The sequence below is a fragment of the Lissotriton vulgaris genome, chromosome 7, assembly GCF_964263255.1.
Source record: "Lissotriton vulgaris chromosome 7, aLisVul1.2, whole genome shotgun sequence".
In the NCBI taxonomy this organism is placed as follows: Eukaryota; Metazoa; Chordata; class Amphibia; order Caudata; family Salamandridae; genus Lissotriton; species Lissotriton vulgaris.
Genome location: NC_141695.1, coordinates 1,618,915,279 through 1,618,936,425, shown reverse-complemented (window position 1 = coordinate 1,618,936,425; position 21,147 = coordinate 1,618,915,279). Strand labels below are relative to the sequence as shown.

At 46.2% G+C, this 21,147-nt stretch overlaps 1 protein-coding gene across 3 annotated transcripts in view; it reads right to left on the bottom strand.

Moving 5' to 3' along the window:
- KCNS1 (potassium voltage-gated channel modifier subfamily S member 1) overlaps positions 1-21,147 on the bottom strand; it is a 164,207-nt gene that overhangs the window by 91,304 nt on the left and 51,756 nt on the right. Inside the window, exon 2 of one of the 3 annotated variants that reach the window (XM_086929031.1) lies at positions 8,190-8,276. The exons of the other annotated variants lie outside the window; for them this stretch is intronic. Coding sequence (XP_086785157.1) covers positions 8,190-8,201 — 12 coding nt within the window. The 5' untranslated portion in view covers positions 8,202-8,276. The remainder of the gene's footprint in view (positions 1-8,189; positions 8,277-21,147) is intronic. 3 annotated transcript variants of the gene reach the window in all.

The following is a 21,147-nucleotide window of genomic DNA, read 5'->3' as shown; positions in this document are numbered from 1 at the left end:
ACTGACTTTTTTTTTTTTGGTGTAAGACTTTATTTGCAGTTGCCAAAAATACATTGCATTCTGTTACAACCAGGAGGTCCGTCGTCTTTCACATAATAGTTCACTTTCATTTTTACACAGCTTCAGCCGACAACCTTCCGGTCCGGCAGCATTTGTCGACAATTTACATAAGGCATTTGTATAATGTGTATTTAATATGTATAGTCTTACTGTTATATATTTCTTAACAAAACTTTAGACTCGGTAAGATTAGATGTTTACTTGCATCAAAGTCAATGTATGTTCAGCACCTCACGCTGGTCGGGATTCCCGGGCATTTATCCTATACCCTCTTGTCCCCAAGTCCTACAGTAACTCAGATATGTTCGTGTCCCAGTCCTCCACCCGACTCCTCTCGATGACCTCCCCGTGCATCAGTCATCCATCCCCTCCTCGTCCCCTGAACTATCTATATCTTCTTCAGGAAGAGGTTCGCACAGATCTCCCCTATAAGTGTTCCATGGTTGCCAGATCTTATTCCATTTGCGAGGGTTAGCTCTCATTTTGTATACTGCTCGCTCAATCGTCATAAGTCTGTCCATAGTCCTGCACCATTGTGCTAAAGTCGGTGTCTCTGCCACTCCCCATTTCTGCGCCATGTCCCGCTTGGCAACCATGACCCCAACCGTCACCCATTGCTGCCCCTGAAGCGTCAGATCATTCCTTCCCCACACATTCAACAGGCATACCCGTGGGTCCGGTGTCAGTGATGTCTCTAAAGTTGGGGAAATGGTGCGCATGATTTGTCGCCAGTAGTCAGTTATAATCAGGCAACCCCAAAGTGTGTGTAGTAGTGTCCCTTCCTCTCCACAACCTCTAAGGCAGTTCGGGTGATCTGCCCTGTGTATTTTATGCAGGGTGGTTCTAGTGTAGTAGACTCTATGCAGTATCTTAAATTGTACCAGTCTAAATCGGGCCGAAACGCCTGCTTCTCGCGGTGATGCCAGCGCGGCGTTCCAATCTGTCTCATCCATGGCACCTATCTCGTCCTCCCATTTCTCTTTTAGTTTAACCAGAGGGTCTGGTAGATTATTCAATAGTTTTCGGTAAGTGAGGGACGTGGCGCCTGTTTGCATAAAGTCAGTGAGCAGACGGTCCTCCAGCGGCGAAGATTCCGGGATTTTCGACCCTGGCTCGATGCCATATTTGTATGTATCTGTAGGTTTCATTGGGGCCCAGCTCATACTGCTGCTGTAGGTGTGAGAAAGAGACCATTCCGTTGCTGGTCCATAAATCTCCCACTGTTGTGATTCCAATATTATCCCATTGGGTAAATCCCTCACTAAATCTCAGGCAGCCTAGTTGTTTGGCGTCCCACAATGGTGTAAGTTTAGTTATAACCCCTCTCCATTTGAGTCGTGTCTGTGCCTTGTGCCAGAGCATCACAGTGTGTTTGGTTGGGCCTATTAGCTTCGCCGTGAGACCTTGGTTATATAGTAGGGCCAGCAGGCTGTGTGTACCTAGTTGTGCTCTGTCTGCTAGATATGCCGGGTCGTCCTGTGGGGTGTGGATCCACTGGTTTATTACCTTAAGTTGCGATGCCCAATAATACAACTGTATATTCGGCAGGGCTATCCCCCGTCATACCATCCTCGATTGAGTTTTATATGCGCTACCCTGGCTGGGCGCTCTCCCCATAACAGACCTGTCACCACCGCCGTCACTCTCCGGAAATAAGAAGGTGATACCACAATTGGAGTGTTCTCTAATATATACAGGAGACGTGGTAATGCCATCATTTTAAACAATGCCGCTCGCCCCAGCAGCGTTAGAGGGGGGGCTTTCCAATGTCTCACGTCTGCTTTCAAGCGAGTGAGTGGCGGTAGTAAGTTCTGTTCATAGAATACCTCTGCGTCTCGAGTGACATAGACACCCAGATATTTAAACGAGGTGTTTGCTATCGTCAGTGGGCAGTCACTAGGAAGGTTCGGAGCAGGGCCCTTTAATACATAGATGACCGATTTTGTCCAGTTAATCGTATAACCAGAGTTTATTCCATGTGTATCACATAGTGCCAACAATTTCGGGATGCCGGCCTCCGGGTCAGACAGATAGATTAGCATGTCATCGGCATATAGGGAAACTATATCTTCCCAATTGTCTCCCCAATGCACTCCTTTTAATAATGGGGTAGTCCTAAGGACAGTGGCCAGTGTTTCTAGGACCAAAGTGAACAGTAGGGGGGAGAGTGGGCAACCCTGCCGTGTCCCTCTGGCTAGAGGGATTTCTCGGGAGATGTGGCCATTTGCTGCTACGTGTGCGACAGGATTCGCGTACAATAGTCTTATCCAGGAAATGAACCTAGGGCCGAAGCCCATATGGGCTAACACTGCGAAGAGATATTGCCATTCCACCATATCAAACGCCATTCTGGCATCCAATGATAGTATGGCCTCTGGTTCTGTCAGCAAGGGGGCTCGCGCTAGTGTTCCGTGCACACGTCGGAGAATTCAACGCCGTGTTTCTATGTGGCATGAAGCCGGACTGGTCTGGGTGAATCATGTGTGGGAGGTGGGGCATCAGTCTGTTGGCCAGTATTTTAGCCAAAGTTTTTGCTTCTGCATTAAGAAGTGAAATCGGACGGTATGATGTGCATTCAGTGGGTAACTTACCCGGTTTCGGAATGGCCACGATGGTCGCCATCCGCTGATCCAGGGGCAAGGTTCCCCTCACTTGATTCTCCATAAACATGGCCAGCAAGGGTTTGCTCAGTACGTCTGTCAGTCTGACACCATTCAATCGGGATCCCGTTGGGGCCCAGCGCCTTGCCCGTGCGAAGCGCATTGATTGCCGTCTGTATCTCTTCGACCGATAGGTCCGCCTCTAGCTCGTCCACAGCCTCAGGTGGCAGAGTCGCGGTTTGTACAGTACTAAGCGCCGATATTGCCGCATCCGCTGTGACTTCTACTTCTGGGGTATATACCCCTTGAAAGTGATCAGCTAAGATTTCTATAATTTTGGAGGGGCGTGAGTGTAACATCCCCTCTGTGTCTCTTAATTGCAATATGTTCCTGCCGCCTTCCTTTTTTTTATCTAGCCATGCCAGGAGTTTACTGGCTTTGTCCCCTATATCATACACCCTGTGCGCTGTCGCCTCTATGTTCTCAACCGTCCGTCGCCTAAGGTGGTCGTCATGTAATTGTTGGCAGAAGTGAAGCGTGTGAAGCGTATCCTAAGTTGGGTTTGCCATGTGGTCCGCGTTAGCCTTTTCTAGTTTTAGTTCTAAATCTAGCAGTTCCTTTTTTTGCATACGTCTGTGTCCTGCTATTGTCGCAATCGCCTGCCCTCGTAGCACTGTTTTATAGGCCTCCCATAAGGTCGTGGGGGATGTTACAGAATCTATATTTTCTGTAAAGTAGTACCTGGTCGCCTTTTTCAAGTCCTTACGGATGTGGGGTACCCTAAGATACCCTGGGTAAATTGGATATACTCTTTTGCGGGTTCTTTCAGAGCATGACAAGCTCAGCGTTAGAGGAGAATGATCTGAGATACCCCGGGGCCTAATCTTCATGTCATTTATCGTGAGATGGCCCTCTCCCAATGTAAGGAAATAGTCAATGCGGGATAGGCTGTTATGGGTTGCTGAGTAATAAGTGTATTGTTGGCCTTCAGGGTTAAGACGTCACCATATGTCCTGTAGTCCCTGCGCTTCCATGAATTCACGGAAGCGGGACGGGCCAGGCGTCTGTGTCCGGACCGGAAACCTATCCTGTGTATTATGAGCCACTGCGTTAAAGTCTCCGCCCACTACAAGATCTCCCTCCGGGAGCTCCAACAGGAACTTTCCCAAGTCTGGAGGTGCAGCCGCATGTAGCGCCGGTGGAATGTAGACAGACACTACGTTGAGGAATTTTCCTTCCCATTGCCCACATGCTGCTGCAAAGCGGCCGTGATCATCAATTTTGGTGGTCTGTAGTATGAACCGGGATGTCTTCTTCATTAAAATGCCTGTCCCCCGGGATGCCGAAGTGAAGTCTGAGTGTACTATCATGCGGTAACCTCGTCTGTCTAGTGCCTTGCTGGCCTCACCCACTAGATGTGTTTCCTGAAGAAGGATCAGATTGTGATTTATTCTTCTGATACCCTGCAGAACCAACCCTCTCTTTATCTTGTCTCCCAGCCCCCTCACATTCCAGGACATCAATTGTAGTGGAGTCACCGGCCCCGAGTGAGGACTCCCCTCTATGTTATCAGTCTGTGCATCTTGTGCCATCGCTTGTTTGTAAAGAAGGACAAGATCCCCGAATGGAACGGCACCAGTATTCCCGGCCTATGCCCATCCACATGATTGTTATATCTTGCCTGTAGTGACGGGCCTTTTTGTACTTTGGACTGATGCCGTCGTGTCCGGCGTGTATCGACCAGCACATTGTGCCGTTTGTTGTACCTCGCATAATCTTTAAGAGTCAAACAGTTCAAACAATTAAACTTTGTTACCCCCCCTTTCCCCTGAATTCCCCCCCTCCTTGCCCCCCTGCTACACGGACTTTGAACTGCCCGCCACCCCAACTTAGCAGAGTGCCTAACCCAACCCACATAGAAACACAAAGTTACTTGCTCGTTGGGGGTGAAGAACACTCCGGAGTCAGCGACCCCTCTTATCCTCCTCGGAGGTCCTCAGCCCAGTGTCCATGGCAGCCCACGCGGCATTTCCATTACTAATAAATGTTCTGTACCCACCGGACTGCTATTCCTCCGTCTCTATGTCCCCGTTAACACTGTCTCTTGTTGGTGAGCGTCTCGCCTCCTCTGGTCCCACCGCTTGGATGTCCGCGCGGTCTCCCGTACGTTGATCTTTTGTGTTCCTGCCTGAGCGGCGGGGTTGAGAAGTCGGTCTCCAGCCGTCTAGCCAGTCTCGGGCTACTTCTGGATTGTCGAAAAACCATGTCCTGTTTTCCGCCACCACCCGCAGTTTAGCTGGGAACAACATGGAGTATGGGATCTCTCTTTGTCTTAGTTCTTTTTTAACTTCCAGAAACGCCCTCCGTTTACGGGCCACCTCCGCTGTATAATCCGGGAAGAAGGCCAGAGTGGAGTTCTGGATCTTTACTGGAGGGGATACCCTCGCTGCCTGTAGGATGGCATCCCTGTCCCGGAAGTTAAATAGTCTCGCCAGAATAGGTCTTGGAGATGCTCCTGGTTTTGGCCGTCCTCCCGGCACCCTATGCGCCCTCTCGACCGAGAAGAAGGTCGACAGACCCTTAGGTTGGAGTTTTGACTTAATCACGTCTTCCACGAAGAGATCAGTTGCTCTGGTACCTTCAGATTCAGGAACTCCGAGGATTCTTATGTTGTTCCTCCGGAAGCGCCCTTCTTGGTCGTCCAGCTTTTCTTTCAGCGCTTTATTTTCTGCCGTTATTTTCTCCATCGCCGTTTGTAGTTCTGACACATCCTCCACCAATGATTTCGTGACCAGTTCCAGCGACCCCACTTTTTCAGCCATTTTATGGAGATCTGCTCTTATGAGAGTTATCTCAGTGGAAATGGAGCCCACCATGGTTTGTACCTGCGTTAGTGTCCGCATCACATCGTCCAGTGTTGCTTTTTTTACCCCTGCACCGTCTGCCGTCCTCGTGACGTTTAATCTTCCGTCCGCTGGGGGAGAGGCACTTTTGTCGCAGGCGTATCGTTCGATACGAGTTTGTGTCGTGCCACTTTTGGAGCCTTTACCCGCCATGGTGCCTATTGTTTCTCTACTGCTTACCAGTACCGATTGGTATTCGCGAGGGACGGTCCAGGGGGGGGGAGCAGACGTGTTTTCCCCGTTTAGCCGTCACTCAGGCTCATACCCCGCACTCCGCCGTTCATCCAGCCGGGTCTCGGTTGATGCAGGCTCCACACGTGTCTCACTCAGACCTCTATGGTACCTCAGCGTAGGCGCTCACGGTCAGTTATCTGGTCTTTCCGGCTTGTCACGTGCGGCTATGTAGCAGCGCTCCTACTCTGGTCCGCGTGGCGTAGGGCAGAGGCGCTCCTGGTGATGGCATCTCTCATCGTTGTCTCTACCGGGACTGTGCCCCGTAACTGTACTTAATGGCGCTCATCTGTCTGTTCGGGGCAGTTGCGCATCCTGGCCCCTTCACTGCCCCCTCCGATTGTCTGCGCTGTGTGCTCTGGTGCGCCACCGATGTCACTGATCCACAGGGCTTATGTTAGTTCTGTCCGGGCTGGTCAGTAGGGCCCCAGCAACTCGCGTCGGTCACCGCTGTCACCAGGTTCATGGCAGTTTTCTGAGCCGCAAATGCCACCGGAACCCGCCCGCCACTCAGCCAGGTTCAGTGCGGAGGGAGGGGGGATCTCTCTGAGTCTGTCCGCCGCCTTCGCGGTCTCCGTTCCTGCTCCGATGCTCCCCTGTGTCGGCACCCGACCGTCCGGCCATGTCTCGTGTCTTTTCAGTGTGTTGGCGGCGGCTCTCTCGCTACCTGTCGTGACACTTCTCCGCCTCAGTCAGGGTCGCCGCGGCAATCTTGCGGGTCACAGCGATCTCCACTCTCCAGTCGCCGGTCACTTCCGGTTCTTCCTTACCGGCTTGATGGCACTTCCGGTCGGCTTCTCCGATCACTGGAGTCCCCGGATCCTGGTCAGACCCCGGGCCGTTGGGACACTCGGTTGTATCTCTGCCGTCCGGTGTCGGATTTGTGTCGGAGTTCTTGCCGCCAGCACTGCCCGGTCCTAGGCCTTTGGTCCCTCCTTTAGAGTTCGAAATTAGCCACGGATTAGGCTACGGATTTTAGGAGAGGCCGCTTCTCTCTCGGAGCTGGTCTTCTAGGCTGCCGCCATGCTCGGCTGCTAGCCATGCCCCCCACGCACTGACTTTTGTGACTTCAAAGGAATTCTGCAAACCAACCTATGGGCTAATAGGTCGGTTCACAAAATTCAAAATCGTAGTAAATGGCCACTTGACCTACCCCAATTTTTTGCATGAGGCTGGTCGCACATTGCAACCCACTACAAATGGAGATCATTGGCATGGTAGCCTGTCGGGGTCAGCAAACCACCACGTCGGTGGTTGCTTTTAGATAATGCATTTTTTTAATGCAGCCTGTTTTCCTAAGAGGAAAATCCAAATAGGGCCAAGGTTGGAGATGCAATACCTATTGTATTTGAACTGGCAGGGAAAAGAGAACACATTTTTTAGCATCTGATATGTTGGCCATGAAATGAGAACCTTTTTTTTCTGGTTTATATATTGTGCACTTTGCCCAAGGGAATTGGAGTGCTTTATATAAGCATCTGTTACATTACACAAGGTCAGATACATTTTTAGGCACTGAGACAATAAGCTATTTTGGCCAGAATCACAGGATGTTGAGCTGACGCTGGGATTTAAACCTTATTCCCCAGTTCCAAAGTTGTCAGCTTTAACTGTAATGCCCCATCCTCTCCATACGAATATATAACGTTACAACGCATGCAAATACAATGCATGCTTTTACAACGCAGTCTTTACATCGCTACTACCATTACATTGCATAATTTTACAAAGCGTGCCATTACAACACATTTTTAAAAACTACCATTACAACGCATACCATTGCAACACATAATACTTTTAGGGCAACAGTTGGGTATGTGCTGGATAGTATAGGGGTAAAAATTACTATTCCCACTCCAGTAAGTGCAACAGTAGGGTAAGTGTTGGATAGTGTAGGGGTAAAAATTACTAAGTGTTGGATAGTGTAGGGGTAAAAATGACTATTCCCAACCCAATGAGTGCAGCAATAGCGAAAGTGTTGGATAGTGCAGGGGTAAAAAGTACTATTCCCATGTACCACAAAACCCATACCCATCCTAATATTACAAAGATCTATATTACTTACCTTATAATGCATTGTAATGGTATGCATTGTAATGGCATGCGTTGTCGTGACATGCATTGTGTAATGGCATGCATTGAAATGGCATGCGATGTAAAGGCAGTGCGTTGCAACAGTTGCTTTATACAGGTGTAATGGATTTATACTGCGTTGTAATGGATGTTTCCCCTCAATACCTTTCACAGCAGCGATACAACACCCACTGAGGGTGCCGCCATTTCGTTTAGATTCTCTCTGTATTTTTAAGTTCTAATTTCTAGCTCCTAATTTCATGTACTACTTGACAGGTTATTTAAGATTTTACTGTGTTTTGCTAAGCATGTTCATACTTACACCGCATAGCATCCTGGGAAAAGAATGGGGCACCAATCCTTTTTAGTTGTATCATGTGCTCACGATGCACAAGTATGATTGCTAATTCTGGCAGGAAAAGGAAAAAGCAACAACTGTCAACATTACCACTCATTCATCAACGTATAGACTGATAAAGCATAAATGGCACATGCAATATTTGAACGTAATCAAATGATTGAAGGGTTTTTTCATATTAAGCATTTTGCATTAAATCAACATTAACACGTAAACATGCAAATGTTAGTAACTGTGTATTAGTCATGTTTAGGTTGACAATAGCGAATGGATGCCTGCATTTTAAAATGGCTAACTTTGCTTGCCATCTTGCATCTTGCCATCTTGTCGTCATGTCACTTTTTATGACGTTCCTGTGGCAATTAACTCTTTGCCTTATTTACAAAGGGGCGTTAAGCTGCTTAATGTAGCTTGATGGCACCTTGTGTAAAAGGCCCCCTTTCACACAGCACTTAGCGTGAAAGGGGCGAGCAATGGGCGATTGGTGGGTATTCAGCAGCAACACCCATTCATTTTGATGCTGCCTCCTATTTACAAGGGTGGCATAAATTGTGGCAGCGCAAAAATTAAGACCAATAAATAGCCTGGTCTTACATGGCGAAAAGAGAAGAGATGCTTAATTTTTCCTCGTTTATGCTGTTTCTATGTGTGCTGCATTGTGCAGCACACATAGAAGCATCATATTGCCAGAACACATAGGAGTTACACATCACCATTAGGGATTATTTAGGTGCAGGAAGGGACACCTTTAAAATGACACCAAAACTAAACAAATCCACTGTAGGGAACCAGAGATATGAATGTTTAAAGATTAGATATGTTCTAGTGTTTAGAAACCAACAGTGCCACTTCTGGACATTTGGTTGTCTCTGACAGGGACAAATACACACTTAGCAACTTTTCTGGAGGATTTCTCACCAGACTAGTGCAGCCTCCTCCAGCAGGCTTAATTTCTTCCTCAATTTCCTCTTGCGAGTCCAAAGTGTCCAAAACACCATCCACGGGTCTGGAATCTCCAGGAGGGTCCTTGAAGGTTTGGGACTTCAGTTCCCACAATCCACTTGGGACAAAACCCTTACACATCCACTGGTAGCACCCCAGGCTGAGGATTCTTTGTGGTGATGGTCCAGGTGAGGTCTGTTTACCTGTAGCTTGTAGGGAGCCCACTCTTTAGTCCTTTTGAAGCTAGTTTGATCCACATGGCTGTAGTTTCAGATAACTCAAGATGCACAATCTTCAGAGTGCAGGTCCTGGTTAATGTGCATCAAACTCCTCAGCGTAGACCCTTCTGGTTCTCTTAGGGTTCAAAGAGCAGATCTGAGAGGCATTGCCCTTTCTCAGATTCGTATTCAGTGTTCTCTGAGGTCAAGCACGAGGGCACTCCTGTCCAATGAGGTGCAGGGCAATACCACACAGCATGACTACTTCCTCTAAAGTGAGGAAAAGTGATATCCCAGAAAGCACTAATTCACCAGAATTCAATATGCCAGAATTTTCAGCAGAGGGAGCAGAACTAACTAAACCAGCCTACAAGCTGGCTTCATCTGCATAGGTCCACTCCTCTTACATCTGGGAATTCCTCCTTAACCCTCCCATCAGGCTGCGGGGCAGAGGGGAGAGGTGTAAATAAAAACTGGTTTCTCTAGCTTGCTTCCTCCTTCCCTTGAAGAGCATTATTTATTACCCCTTCCCCTGGCTCTGGCATTCCTATGCCCAGCAACCTCTCCTTCCAGAAAGGCTTCCTATCTTAGCCCCAGGTGTCATTTATCACCTCTTCAAAGCATCCAGGCTAATCCACTCATCTCTGACCAACCAATCAAGGCAGAACACTAGAGGGCTGAATTTCAGCTTACAGACAAGAAAGTCTTATAACTTCCTGTTTGTCCAGTTTAGAATAAATTCAACAATACCATATTGTTGGATTTATCACTACCATACTACTAAGTCCTTTAATCCTAGTTTTATGGCTTTTACTTCTCCAGTTATTAACCAATAACCTCTTCCAATGTTAACCTATGGGCTGGGGATCTGCGATGGAAAAATGAACTGGTCAATTTCTCCAATACCAGGGCCTATAAAACAGGTTTTATAAGGACCCTGCTTATACCTACAGGACCCCCCCCCCCACCTCTGGAACAAGAAGGAAAGACTTTAGGGGTTCTGAATATATCAAAATATTGCATCTCCTCATTGTACAGTGCTCCTAGCACAAAAGTCAATTTTGGTGTGCACTTTACCACAATGTGGGGAGTGAAATGTACAATTTCACTAACCCCAGAACATATAAAAATAACTTTTTTTATAGAAATTCTCCTTATAGGTACCTGCCCCCCTCCCCACCACACACACCCCGGGGAGACTCTGGGGGTACCTATCATGCCCAAACATTGTAGTTTATTCATTTTTAAGTGCCCCCCACACAAAAGTCGAGTTTGGGCACAATTTGCATTTTAAAAGCAGTCCTGCAACACAGGGCTGCTTTTAAACTGAACTCATGTGCCAGAAGTGCACACATGCAAGTGCATAAAATGCTGTGATCTATAAACCGCCCTGCCCTATTCTATACTAGGGACTTAAAGGTAGTTTCAATCCCCCTGCCATATTATGTACTAGGGCCTTATGAGGGAGGTCATGCCAATCACAGGAACCTATAGTGTATCCTAGTGTATGTAGGTGTTTTCACTGTATTCTAAGGGTGCTCACCATAGCACTGGGCCTAGGCCTGTCTAGCAGAGCCCAATGCGCTCTCAGAGTCAGATAACCAGCACCTAGGGTTTTCAAATGGGGCAGGAAGTGGAGGGTCACTGCAAACAGGTCCTGATTTCTAACAATCAAAAACGAATGCCTCCTTGAAGCAGGCGCTAACATGGAGAATGTTCCAATTTCTCCAAACAAAAACATGCATTGTATGGGGGCTGAAGTCGACAGAACACATCCAGTCCATGGGCTTCCTCTATGCTTTTCTAGGCATAGGAATGTGTATGGACGGGTATGCTTCCATTGCGAAACCTATACTAGACAGTATGCACAGACATCTGCGAAGCTGCGTGTCACACAAGGCAGCCTTTTAGAGCACCAGCGCTGAGGATGACGCCAGCTGTAGGCCAGTCCTGACAGTAATGCACAGCGCCACCCCCAAGTTTGATTGCGGCACTGCACTTAAATCTGGGAATAAATCAAAAAATGTTTAAGAAGAGAATGATCTGTGTGGAGACAACATAGCAGCAGTCATTCTTACTGTGTCAAAAATAGAGGCATGAGCAGTAATGGCAAAGCAGAGTGGTAATTACTCCTGGACATATTCTACAAAAAAACCACAAAAATTAACAAGTCATGGTACTCGATTGTTGTCATAACTTGCTGAATAAACACGACACTGATCATCAGAGAGGAGAATTAAAATTAAATAACATGTCTTGGAAAAATGATCATCCAAATCAAGGGGGGGAGAAATGTAGGGGTACTGAAGGTTTTTTAGGTAATGTGGAATTGGTTAGTGATACCTACTGCCCTCCATTGCTGTCACATAATTACAAAGAATGAGGGTCTAACAGGTATAACTGCAGGTAGGGGCAACACTTGTTAACCAAAAATACAATGACAAATCTGGTAATGGAAAAATAAATCGTGTCTCAAGGGTAGTTACCGGCTAAGACAATCAGGACACATTCAAACTTATTTCTCTTAGAAAAATGAGTCAGGAGGGAAGACAGGCCAAACAGTCCCTATCAGTGCTTACTTTGTAAAATGGTAAGTGCCAGTGGCGCTGCTGTATGTTGGTGTTGCAGAATACCAAGCCTATCTAGTCCTGGTTTCATCTGATTCCTCTTTCTTCACCCACCCTACACCCCAGCGCCTTTATTTCACTCCTGTTAGTTCTTTTTCATTCCTATGTTCTCCCTTTCTCACTGTTTTCCGTCAGTCTCTTCTCCCTTCTTTTCTGAATTTCTCTCTCCTGTTCTGAATCAAAGTGTCATGAATGAAAAATATGTCCTGCCCCAAAAATGATTGCCAGTGGACCCCACCTGCGCCCACCGGCTCAAATTAAGCACTGTCGTCCATAGTAAGCAAGAGTGACTGCAGGATGAATGGCAGACTCTGCAGTCTACAAGCACAGATAAGAACGCGCTGGTGGCATATCTGGTACTGTTTGTGAGGGCGTCCGGTACTGAACACATGCTTTGAATTGAGGGGGCAGTCTGCGTCAGTGAGACATTGGTTAGAGGGAGACCAGCACTGTTGTTGGCATCCTGTACTGACCTGCTGCTGGTGTTCAGACCTTGTGACAGAGGGATTCCCAGGAGATCCATCATTCATCAAGGTGGGCTATGCTACTGAATGACTTTGGTACTTTGCAAGTACAAAGAAGTATATCTCACTCTCAGGAGGAGAGACAGCAGTTTGGATGGTTAAAAGGAAGGGCCTCCATTGGTTGTATGGCATTACAACGCAGGCTTTTACCCCGCATGCCATTACAACGCGGGGATTACAACGCAAGTCGTTACAACGACTTGCATTGGGGGGCGCTGGATAGTGGAATAGTTTAATTTTATATTCCAACTCCAGTCCCTGTGGATAGTAGGGAAGGTGTTGGATATAATATTAAACTATTCCCTATCCAACAGCGCCCTCCAGCGAAAGTCGTTGTAACGGCTTTCGTTGTGATCCCTGCGTTGTAATGGTAGTGCAGGGTAATGGTTGCGTCGTAAAGGATGTTCCCCCCTGCATTGAGTGACCTTGACCTTGCCTGGGATCAGAAATACATTATGCCAAACCCCAGACTCCATTTTGAAGAGATTAGTAACAGTGGAAAAATCCACCACTTTGGAGGTGATGGAGATTAGAAAAGATGGAGTCCAGGGCTGAGAGTAACAAACAACAGGTGCACTTCCTGGAGATCATAACAGGGAGAACAGAGAAGCAGGCAAGGTGGGATTATTATTCAGGAAAAGAAAGAGTACAAAAGGCAGCTAAATTGAGCATCTCGGGCTATCCACCTATTAGCGACGAGAGACCTGGCTCGGAGTTATCTGCTCATTTATTGTTGACCACTGGAGCTACCCAGAGGGTGCCAGTAGATAGTTAATAGGCAAGACCCATAGACTCTCAACCAAATCCCAGGCTATGCCTGAAGAATCAGACCATTATGATGGTTTGGAATGACCCTAATCTCTGGGAGGCCATTCTTCAAAGAGCAGCCTCCTTGAACGTATATTCCAAGGCAAGAATCCCCAGCACAGCACAAGGATAAATTGGACATTAGTGGCAGTGTGGAACCATACCAAGCTCAAGGTTTACCATCATAACAAGATTTATGCACTCTCTTTTCTAGAAGGTCTTAAGCTGTACTATTTCTCTGCCATACAAGATGGTTTGGAGAATGAAACTCTAGCAGGGCCAGACTTGCCATTCTGATTATCTGGTATTTCCCGGTAGACTGCAGGCTAGTGGGCTGCTTTCAGAGCTGGGTTGAGTTCCATGACCCAGCACTGCTCCCCATGGCCCATTCTAGTCGCAGACTCCTGCAGCGCGGAGCTTGGTTGAACATTTTTACAATGGCTGATTTTGGGTTCCAGCCTGTCCCTGGACACGAGACACTGTTTGATCCTTCTTTTTGTCACGAGTGTAGAGAGATAGAGGTGGGAGAGGTTTGACGGGGTTAGGGAGCAATGGATTACTTAGGGTTACCTTGTTCTCTCTGTGCATCAACCCAAACTAGCTTTTTCTTTCTAGTATTTCTACCTTCTCAGCTCTTCCCTCTCTTATCTTATTGTTTGTCTTTAGTTTGGAAAGTTTATCTGGATATGGTCATTTAACAGTTTAAACTTTTGGAGAAATACACATGTTGGGGCAGATTCACAGAATTAATCTGAGACAAAATCCTAAACTTACTACTTTTGGTATTCCCAGAAGGCATTTAGTAGGCGTAAAGTTAGGATTTTGTCATAAGTTAGGATTGTGTCTTAAAACCAAAATTTAGGACAAACTTAAGTTTAACTTAAGAAAAAATCCTAACTGAAGACAAAATCCTACTTTAAAACAAAATACTAACTTCAGACAAAAATCCTAACTTTACTACTACTAAATGCTATTCTGTGAATACCAAAAGTAGTAAGTTTAGGATTTTGTCTCAGATTAGTTCTGTGAATCGGCCCCGCTGTGAGTTGTATGATTAACAATCTTGTGTATTTAATTTATGAATGCATGAGATTGTCCATTTAACTCAACAGAAAATGTACTGGACCTTTGCTACACATTTAAACATATGCAATGTGACAAACCACCATAAGAGAAAAACTCGGGAACTCCAGCATAACATCAACACAATATTCACAGAGGTCAGACTCCAGACATTCTTGCATCAAAAGCACTCCCACAGAAAGCACCCTCCCATCCCTAAATGTGCCTTGGTGCCTCGTTAGATGTAAGAAGAACTATATGAATACAACCACAATACACCGACAATGTCCTGGCCTGCACGTAAGAGCACCTTTGGGAGGGGAGAGGTGGGTTCTGGGAGATGAAGCTGGGGGATGGTTCAAGAAATTGGAAAACAGGCCACAGTCATGAAACTGGGGGACATAACATGATTCTGAAAATGCTGGATAAGGTAAGATTATGATTTTTAATATCTTAGATTTCTGAAAGTGTGCAATCATTAATGGCTCTGAAACTGTGCGTCATGTTGTGATTCTGAAAAGGATGCACAGGCCATGAATCTGATCCTAGTAGATGTTCTATGACCCACAACATTGACAAAGCCAGGTAGACTAATACCTTGATTGAGGAGCAGTTTTAGCTGTGTCATGGTTTGTGTTGGAAAACAAACCTTTAAAAACCCTTGTGGCTTATTTGAAAGCCCCTTTTGGCACATTTCTGCTGAAGGAGCATCACTTTTGTGATGTTCCGGAGGCGCAGTGTGCAGATCCGTATTTACGAGGCCACCAACGCCACTTTGCGTGGTTTTCATGGCCTCATAAATATGGTGTAAGGCAACGTAGTGCAAGTCACTGTGTTGTCTTACACTGTGTTAGGGGGGAGTTACATGGGTGCTGTGGTGTGTGTTCCCACTCAACAACCATGGGTTTTGACACCGCCCCTGATTTACAAAATCAGGTAAACCAGGGGCAGGACCAAAACCTTATTCCTTCCCATGAGCAGCCATAACTAGGAGACATTTATTTTTTATTTCTCCTCATTTTCCTCTTCCCATGTGTGCTGCAGCACACATAGAACAATGAAAACCCCTCCATTGATTGCTTTTGTGCAGTAAGGGACCTAAACTTTTTATTTTTCCATTACAAGCACTGCCTTTAGGAACATTTAGCAATGTGATCCTGCTTTCAATTACCTGTGTATAGATATTTTCTATGGCTCCTCTGAAGACATTTCAGTGTATTGATTTAACTAAACCAATAATGTATGGCAAATATCAAATTAAGCCATCTCAGAATTAGAGATCTGATTCTTGGAACTCTGCTCTAATTTCAACAAACTGCTCAAATACTTTCCATAAATTATTCAGTGCCTCGCTCCTGTAAGGTAATACCTCAGTCTATCTTTGGAAAGGCTCACACAAAGATATACTCTGAGGAGAAAGGTGATCTGGAGAGGAATGAGGGTCTTTGCCATGAAAAGGCAGTTTTCTGAAATGATGTAAAACTATCCAGTGAGGCATTGATAATGCTACAGAAATATGTGTGCAACATGCAGGGCACAGGTTTGAATTCGGATGTGATTCAAGAGCCATACAATAAGCATAACTAAGATGGGGTTACAAATATTGCTGCAATTTAAGCAGCAAAAGACTATGGCTCAGATTTACAAAGAGAGGACACAACATGAGCACCAAGCAAAGTTGCTGCGCTGGATTATGTGAACTCGAGAGAGCAGAACTGCATCATATCTACAAAGAAGTGGAACAGTTCTGCTCTCTCCCTCCTCTTGTGCAGTTTCAGCAAATATGCACCCACAAAGCTATCCTTGTGCCATAGTGCAAGGGTATCTGTGTTGTGGTCAACATAGGTTGTGTCCAGGAAGGGCTCCCTTACTGAACAAAAACTATGTATTAGGGCACTTTCCTCTTTGTGTGTGTGTTGCAGAATGCAACACACATGCAAAGATCTAAAAACTAGGAGAAATACTAATATTTCTTCTCATTCAGGGAGGCTCAGGATTTTGGCACAAATCCATGTTTACAATTCTTTGTAGACAGGGATTTGTAGCCAAATCCATGGGGGGAGGCACAAGAATGCCCATACACCACCCATGGAAGGCCCCCTTGCTGCAAAGGAACATAAGGCAGCACATTACACTGCATAATGTTACTTTTAGTTATAAACCAATGCAAATCTCTATTTATATTGATTTGTAAATACCAACTTACATTTTAGGTTGGGACTGCGTTAAAAAAGTAATGCAAAGCCAATGTAAATCTGGGCCCAATCTTTTTGAGGCAAGTGCTTTATACATTAGCAAATGTCACATTTTTGGAAAATAGATTGCTCTAATTTCCCAAGTGCTGGAAGGTCAGGAGCTGATGAAAGGTACTATGAGGTCTCAAGGAACACCGAGATGACCAAAAAAGGGACAAACACTGTGGCGCATATTTATTAAAGAGTAGCAACGCCCTTGCGCCAGGCAATGGGTGGAAGAGGGATGAATCTCTGAAGTTAGATTTATCATGCCAAGCAAGGCCACTTTGCATGGCCTTGCGTGGCTTAATAAATCTAGACTGATGAAGCATGTCACCGACCAGGACGGTGAGTGAGGGTTCTTTTACAAACACTGTTTTTTGTCCTTGGCTTTTTAGTTTTGTCTTGTTTAACCGGGAGTCCCCTGGTTCTACTATAGTCACTCTTTCGTTGATGATAATTGATAAATCTAGAGTAATGCAACGCAGCACACATTGCTGCATTGCGTTACTCTGCTGCAGGGAGGTGTTCCATTGGTGGAGCGTGCATACGCCCACATATCCACTGCATTACCATATTAACAACTACTGGTAAACCTGGGAATGCGTCAAAAAGCTGCACCGCCCCAGGTGAGGCGTAACAAGGAGAAATGTCTTTATTTCTCTTCGCAATTTCCTCTTTTCCTGTGTGCTGCATTCCGCCTGTAAAATGCCTCAGAGGATTGTTTGTGTGCAGGAAAGTATCCTTCCTGCACAAAAACAATCCTGCCTACAATGCAGGCACCCTTGCACAATGGTCAAGGGTACCTGAGTTGGCACAAAACATTGCAGCACATTCTTTCCCTTTCTCTATTACGCAGCTCAACGTAGCAAGGTATCGTGCTGTGCTGCATGATTGTTTTCATAAATATGCCCCTAGAACTGCAATTCTAATACTAAGCAGAACAAAAAGCACATGGACCTATATGCATGGGCAACATTATTGAGAACTCCCTAACACTTGACACAACATGTATGGAACTCTAGAATATATTTTTGGTTGTTTTCATTTGTTGTGTTCTGTTTGTAAAACACACTATCATCAGTGGTCCTTAGGCACTGTTCCAAAAGTAAGCGAGAAAAACCCACACATGCCCTTCTCAAAAGGTCAACAAAATCCTGCTTGAACAGCCAGGTCTCCAGCTGTCGTCGTATTCTGTTGGCAGAGAAAGTGTCCTCCTGATTTAGATGGGTGGAATCTAGGAATAGCCATCAAGCTAACCTCTTAAGTGCTGCGTCGGGGCGTTGGCCGACGGCAGCACTACCTCCCCAGTGCTGCGCACGACCATTGGACGTCCATTCAGCACTAGTTCCAATGGACAGCGCAGCACTGGGGAGGGATATTTGCGCCGCATCTAAGGTGTTAAAAGATGATGATCTCAGAGTCCTATCACGAACATACTTTTGATGACACATTTGTATGAAAGCAGGAGCATCCCTCAATCTAGATTTATAAACAGTCCTCAAGTCTTTTACGTAGATGCACTGTCTCACTGGAAGCTTGGGGAGCAGCTACTCCTGCCTGGCTGGAATATTCTGAATGACTTTAACCCCGTGCATGCTGATGACGGCCCCCAGCCGTCATGCACTACAGTGCTCGTGTGCTGATGACGGCTAGGGGCCATAATGACCGCACCCGCGATTGGAATGTGCCGCACAGGCGCAGAATCGCGGCAGCATGCAAGGGGTTAATTTTTTCCAACAGGTTTAATGGTAGTTGCAACTAAAGCTAATTACCGTAGTCTAGCAGAGACCCTATCAATGCAGCAACTGTGAGACCCTATCAATCATGCGACTGTGTAGCACAAACTTTCCTGGGTCAAGTATTGGATCATTATTCTCAATATTTTGATTTACCAAATGCAGGATGGCTCCACTACCGTGACTTGTGCAGATATTGAAAGGCAATTGTCGATCTTCACTTCCAAACTCTTCACAATGTTAGCAGGCAATGGAAGGGTGCTGTAGAACATTGGGTTATTAGTTGAGAGGGGTAGAGCCCCATAATAATAAACACAATCTTTGTAGGGCTGAACCACAAAAGTCACTAAATAAACCTGGACTTAACCAGCTGGTAGCTCGGCACAAAAGCAGTAAGGCATACCTTAAAGGCAGTGTGTAAAGTTTTTATTCAGCACGTAAACAGTAATAAAGTGAAAACACAACACAAGAAAAATCCCAAACCGATCCAGAAAAATAGAGTACATTTTATTAAATAAAAAGAACACCAGAAATGCAAAAATCCAATAAGAGGAACCAGAGTAATAATGTTTTCAAGTGTTACGTAAAAATAGCGCCAAAAAGCACAATGCCCCAATTCGCTGTTATCTAGTCCTACTGGACCAGGTCAAAGTCAAAGTTCAGGCTGACCTCAATGGAGCGCAGGTTGGATTCAGGGACCAGATTCATCCTGGTTGAAAGTGCACCTACTGACTTTGTCCAATTACATGTGAGGAGCCTCAGTTAGAGTTTTGTGGGGGACCGCAAATAGATTGTTGTTGGCATGAGGAGCTGGTCGCCGGGTGGACCTTTGTGTTGGTGTGAAAGGCAGACCAGTTGCTGTCATTATGGAGAGCACCGTGTGAGTGAAGTCTGGCGGCTGTAGCCAAGAGCAACGCATTGGCCGTCATATGCAGGTCCCACATTGGCATCTGTGAAGTTTGCTCAAGTAAAGTTTGTGAGGAGACCAGGGGCAGTTATTTTTCATCACAAAGAGCTCAGAATGTCTGGATTTTCAACAGTAGTCCAGTTTTTGAAGTTTTTAGTTTGAAGGAGTACACTCTGACACTGGCCAAGGATCTCCGGGGGGGGGGGGGGGGGGGTCACCTCTTGTGGGTTAAGACTCACTCCAGCAGATGCAAGAAGCAGGGTCAAGACAGGTCTAGTTGGTGCTGGTAAGCAGGGCAGTTGCAGGGAAAGCCTCTGGAAGCATGTTTTTTCTCTGTAGCTCAGACTGGAGGTCAGCCAACTGATTCTTGGAGTCACTTCTGGAATCCTGGGTTCAAGGCAGGCAGTTCCAGTCTTGCTTCAGGTTTCAGACAGCCCTGCAGTCCTTCTTCTGAGTCTCCACAGATACAGACGTCTTCTGATGAGAGGTTCTGAGGATGCCACTTTTATACCCAGTGCCAGCCTATGTGTGGAAGTCAACCCCTTTGTTTGATGCTAGACTGGTTTTGGTAATTTCGTCCCCTTTCCTGGGGTCTGGCTCCTATCTATTTAGGTTAACCAATGGCAGGCCGGCCCAGTCATGGGCTGCATTTCCAGTTACTGGGTAGGCATCTTCAGAAGTTTGGAAGGGGTGTGTACAGCTCTCCGGCTAACCTTTGAAGCTCAGAAAGGGTGTAGCCATAAGTCATCCTGATCAGGAGAGAAACACCTTCCCCACACCCAAGGCCCTTTTTTGTCCCTTCTCTGAAAGAAATACACATCACACCACAAGAGAGCCATTTACAGCCATGTAACCCTTAACACTGGCAGAAAGGCACCTTTGGATTAGACACAAAAATTCCAACTTTCTAAAAATAACATTTTCAGAATAGTAGCCTAAAGTCCGACTTAAATAAATGGAAAAAGTATTTCTCTATCTGCTTCCATGCTGACGTTATCACTTATTAAGTGTAATAGGGAAACCCAGTGTTAGTCTATGGAAGAATTAGCCTTGATACAGTGAAAAAGGACTTTCACTGTCAAGACATGTAAAATGTACGTACATATAGTGCTTAATTTGAGACGGTGGTTTTCGGTGCTTGGCACCGTCACTTAATTGTCAACACCGGGGATTTTACCAGTCCCGGTGTCGGCGGCAGGGTAGGCCAGACGCTAGGAGCGCTCACACGCCGGACCCAATTGGTGTCCTTTGTAACCGCCGGCTACTGTTGCAAGCACTTACTTGTTGACAGTATAGGTCAACAACCAGAGAACTTGGTACGTAGAATTTACTTACCTTTTTAGTGTAGATAGAGTCTCTTTGATCCTGAGGAAGAGCCCCGATCTACATGACACTTGAGGCACGAAACATGTTGATCACACGAGAGCAGGGCACACACCACTAGACACATTGCCACTAGTCCTTTGCCCCTCTTGCTCTTTTATGTTAGGCAGTTTACCTTCTTAATTAAGTGTTGGCTAGGACTAACTGCCCTATTTTAGACTCACATCCCCCCACATCTACACACACTAGGCCCCTCACCCCCACTGCACTCACCGGCAGGAACAAAAGATCCCCGATAAAGAGCCCCGGTCTGGGTGCCCATCAGGTATTGCAGCGCCGACTTGGCGAGTGGCAGGCTCATATGATGAAGCATGACACCTAGCTTGCTGGTTGTGTGAGAGCCCTAGTTCCGACAAGGGGAACCCCCCCTTCTTTGCATACACATCATTGGTCTTCATTGACTCACTCATCTCTACAGCCTCCCTAGCCTAATTCACAGAGGAACTTCGTACTCTTGTTGTGCACAGCTTGTAACAGTC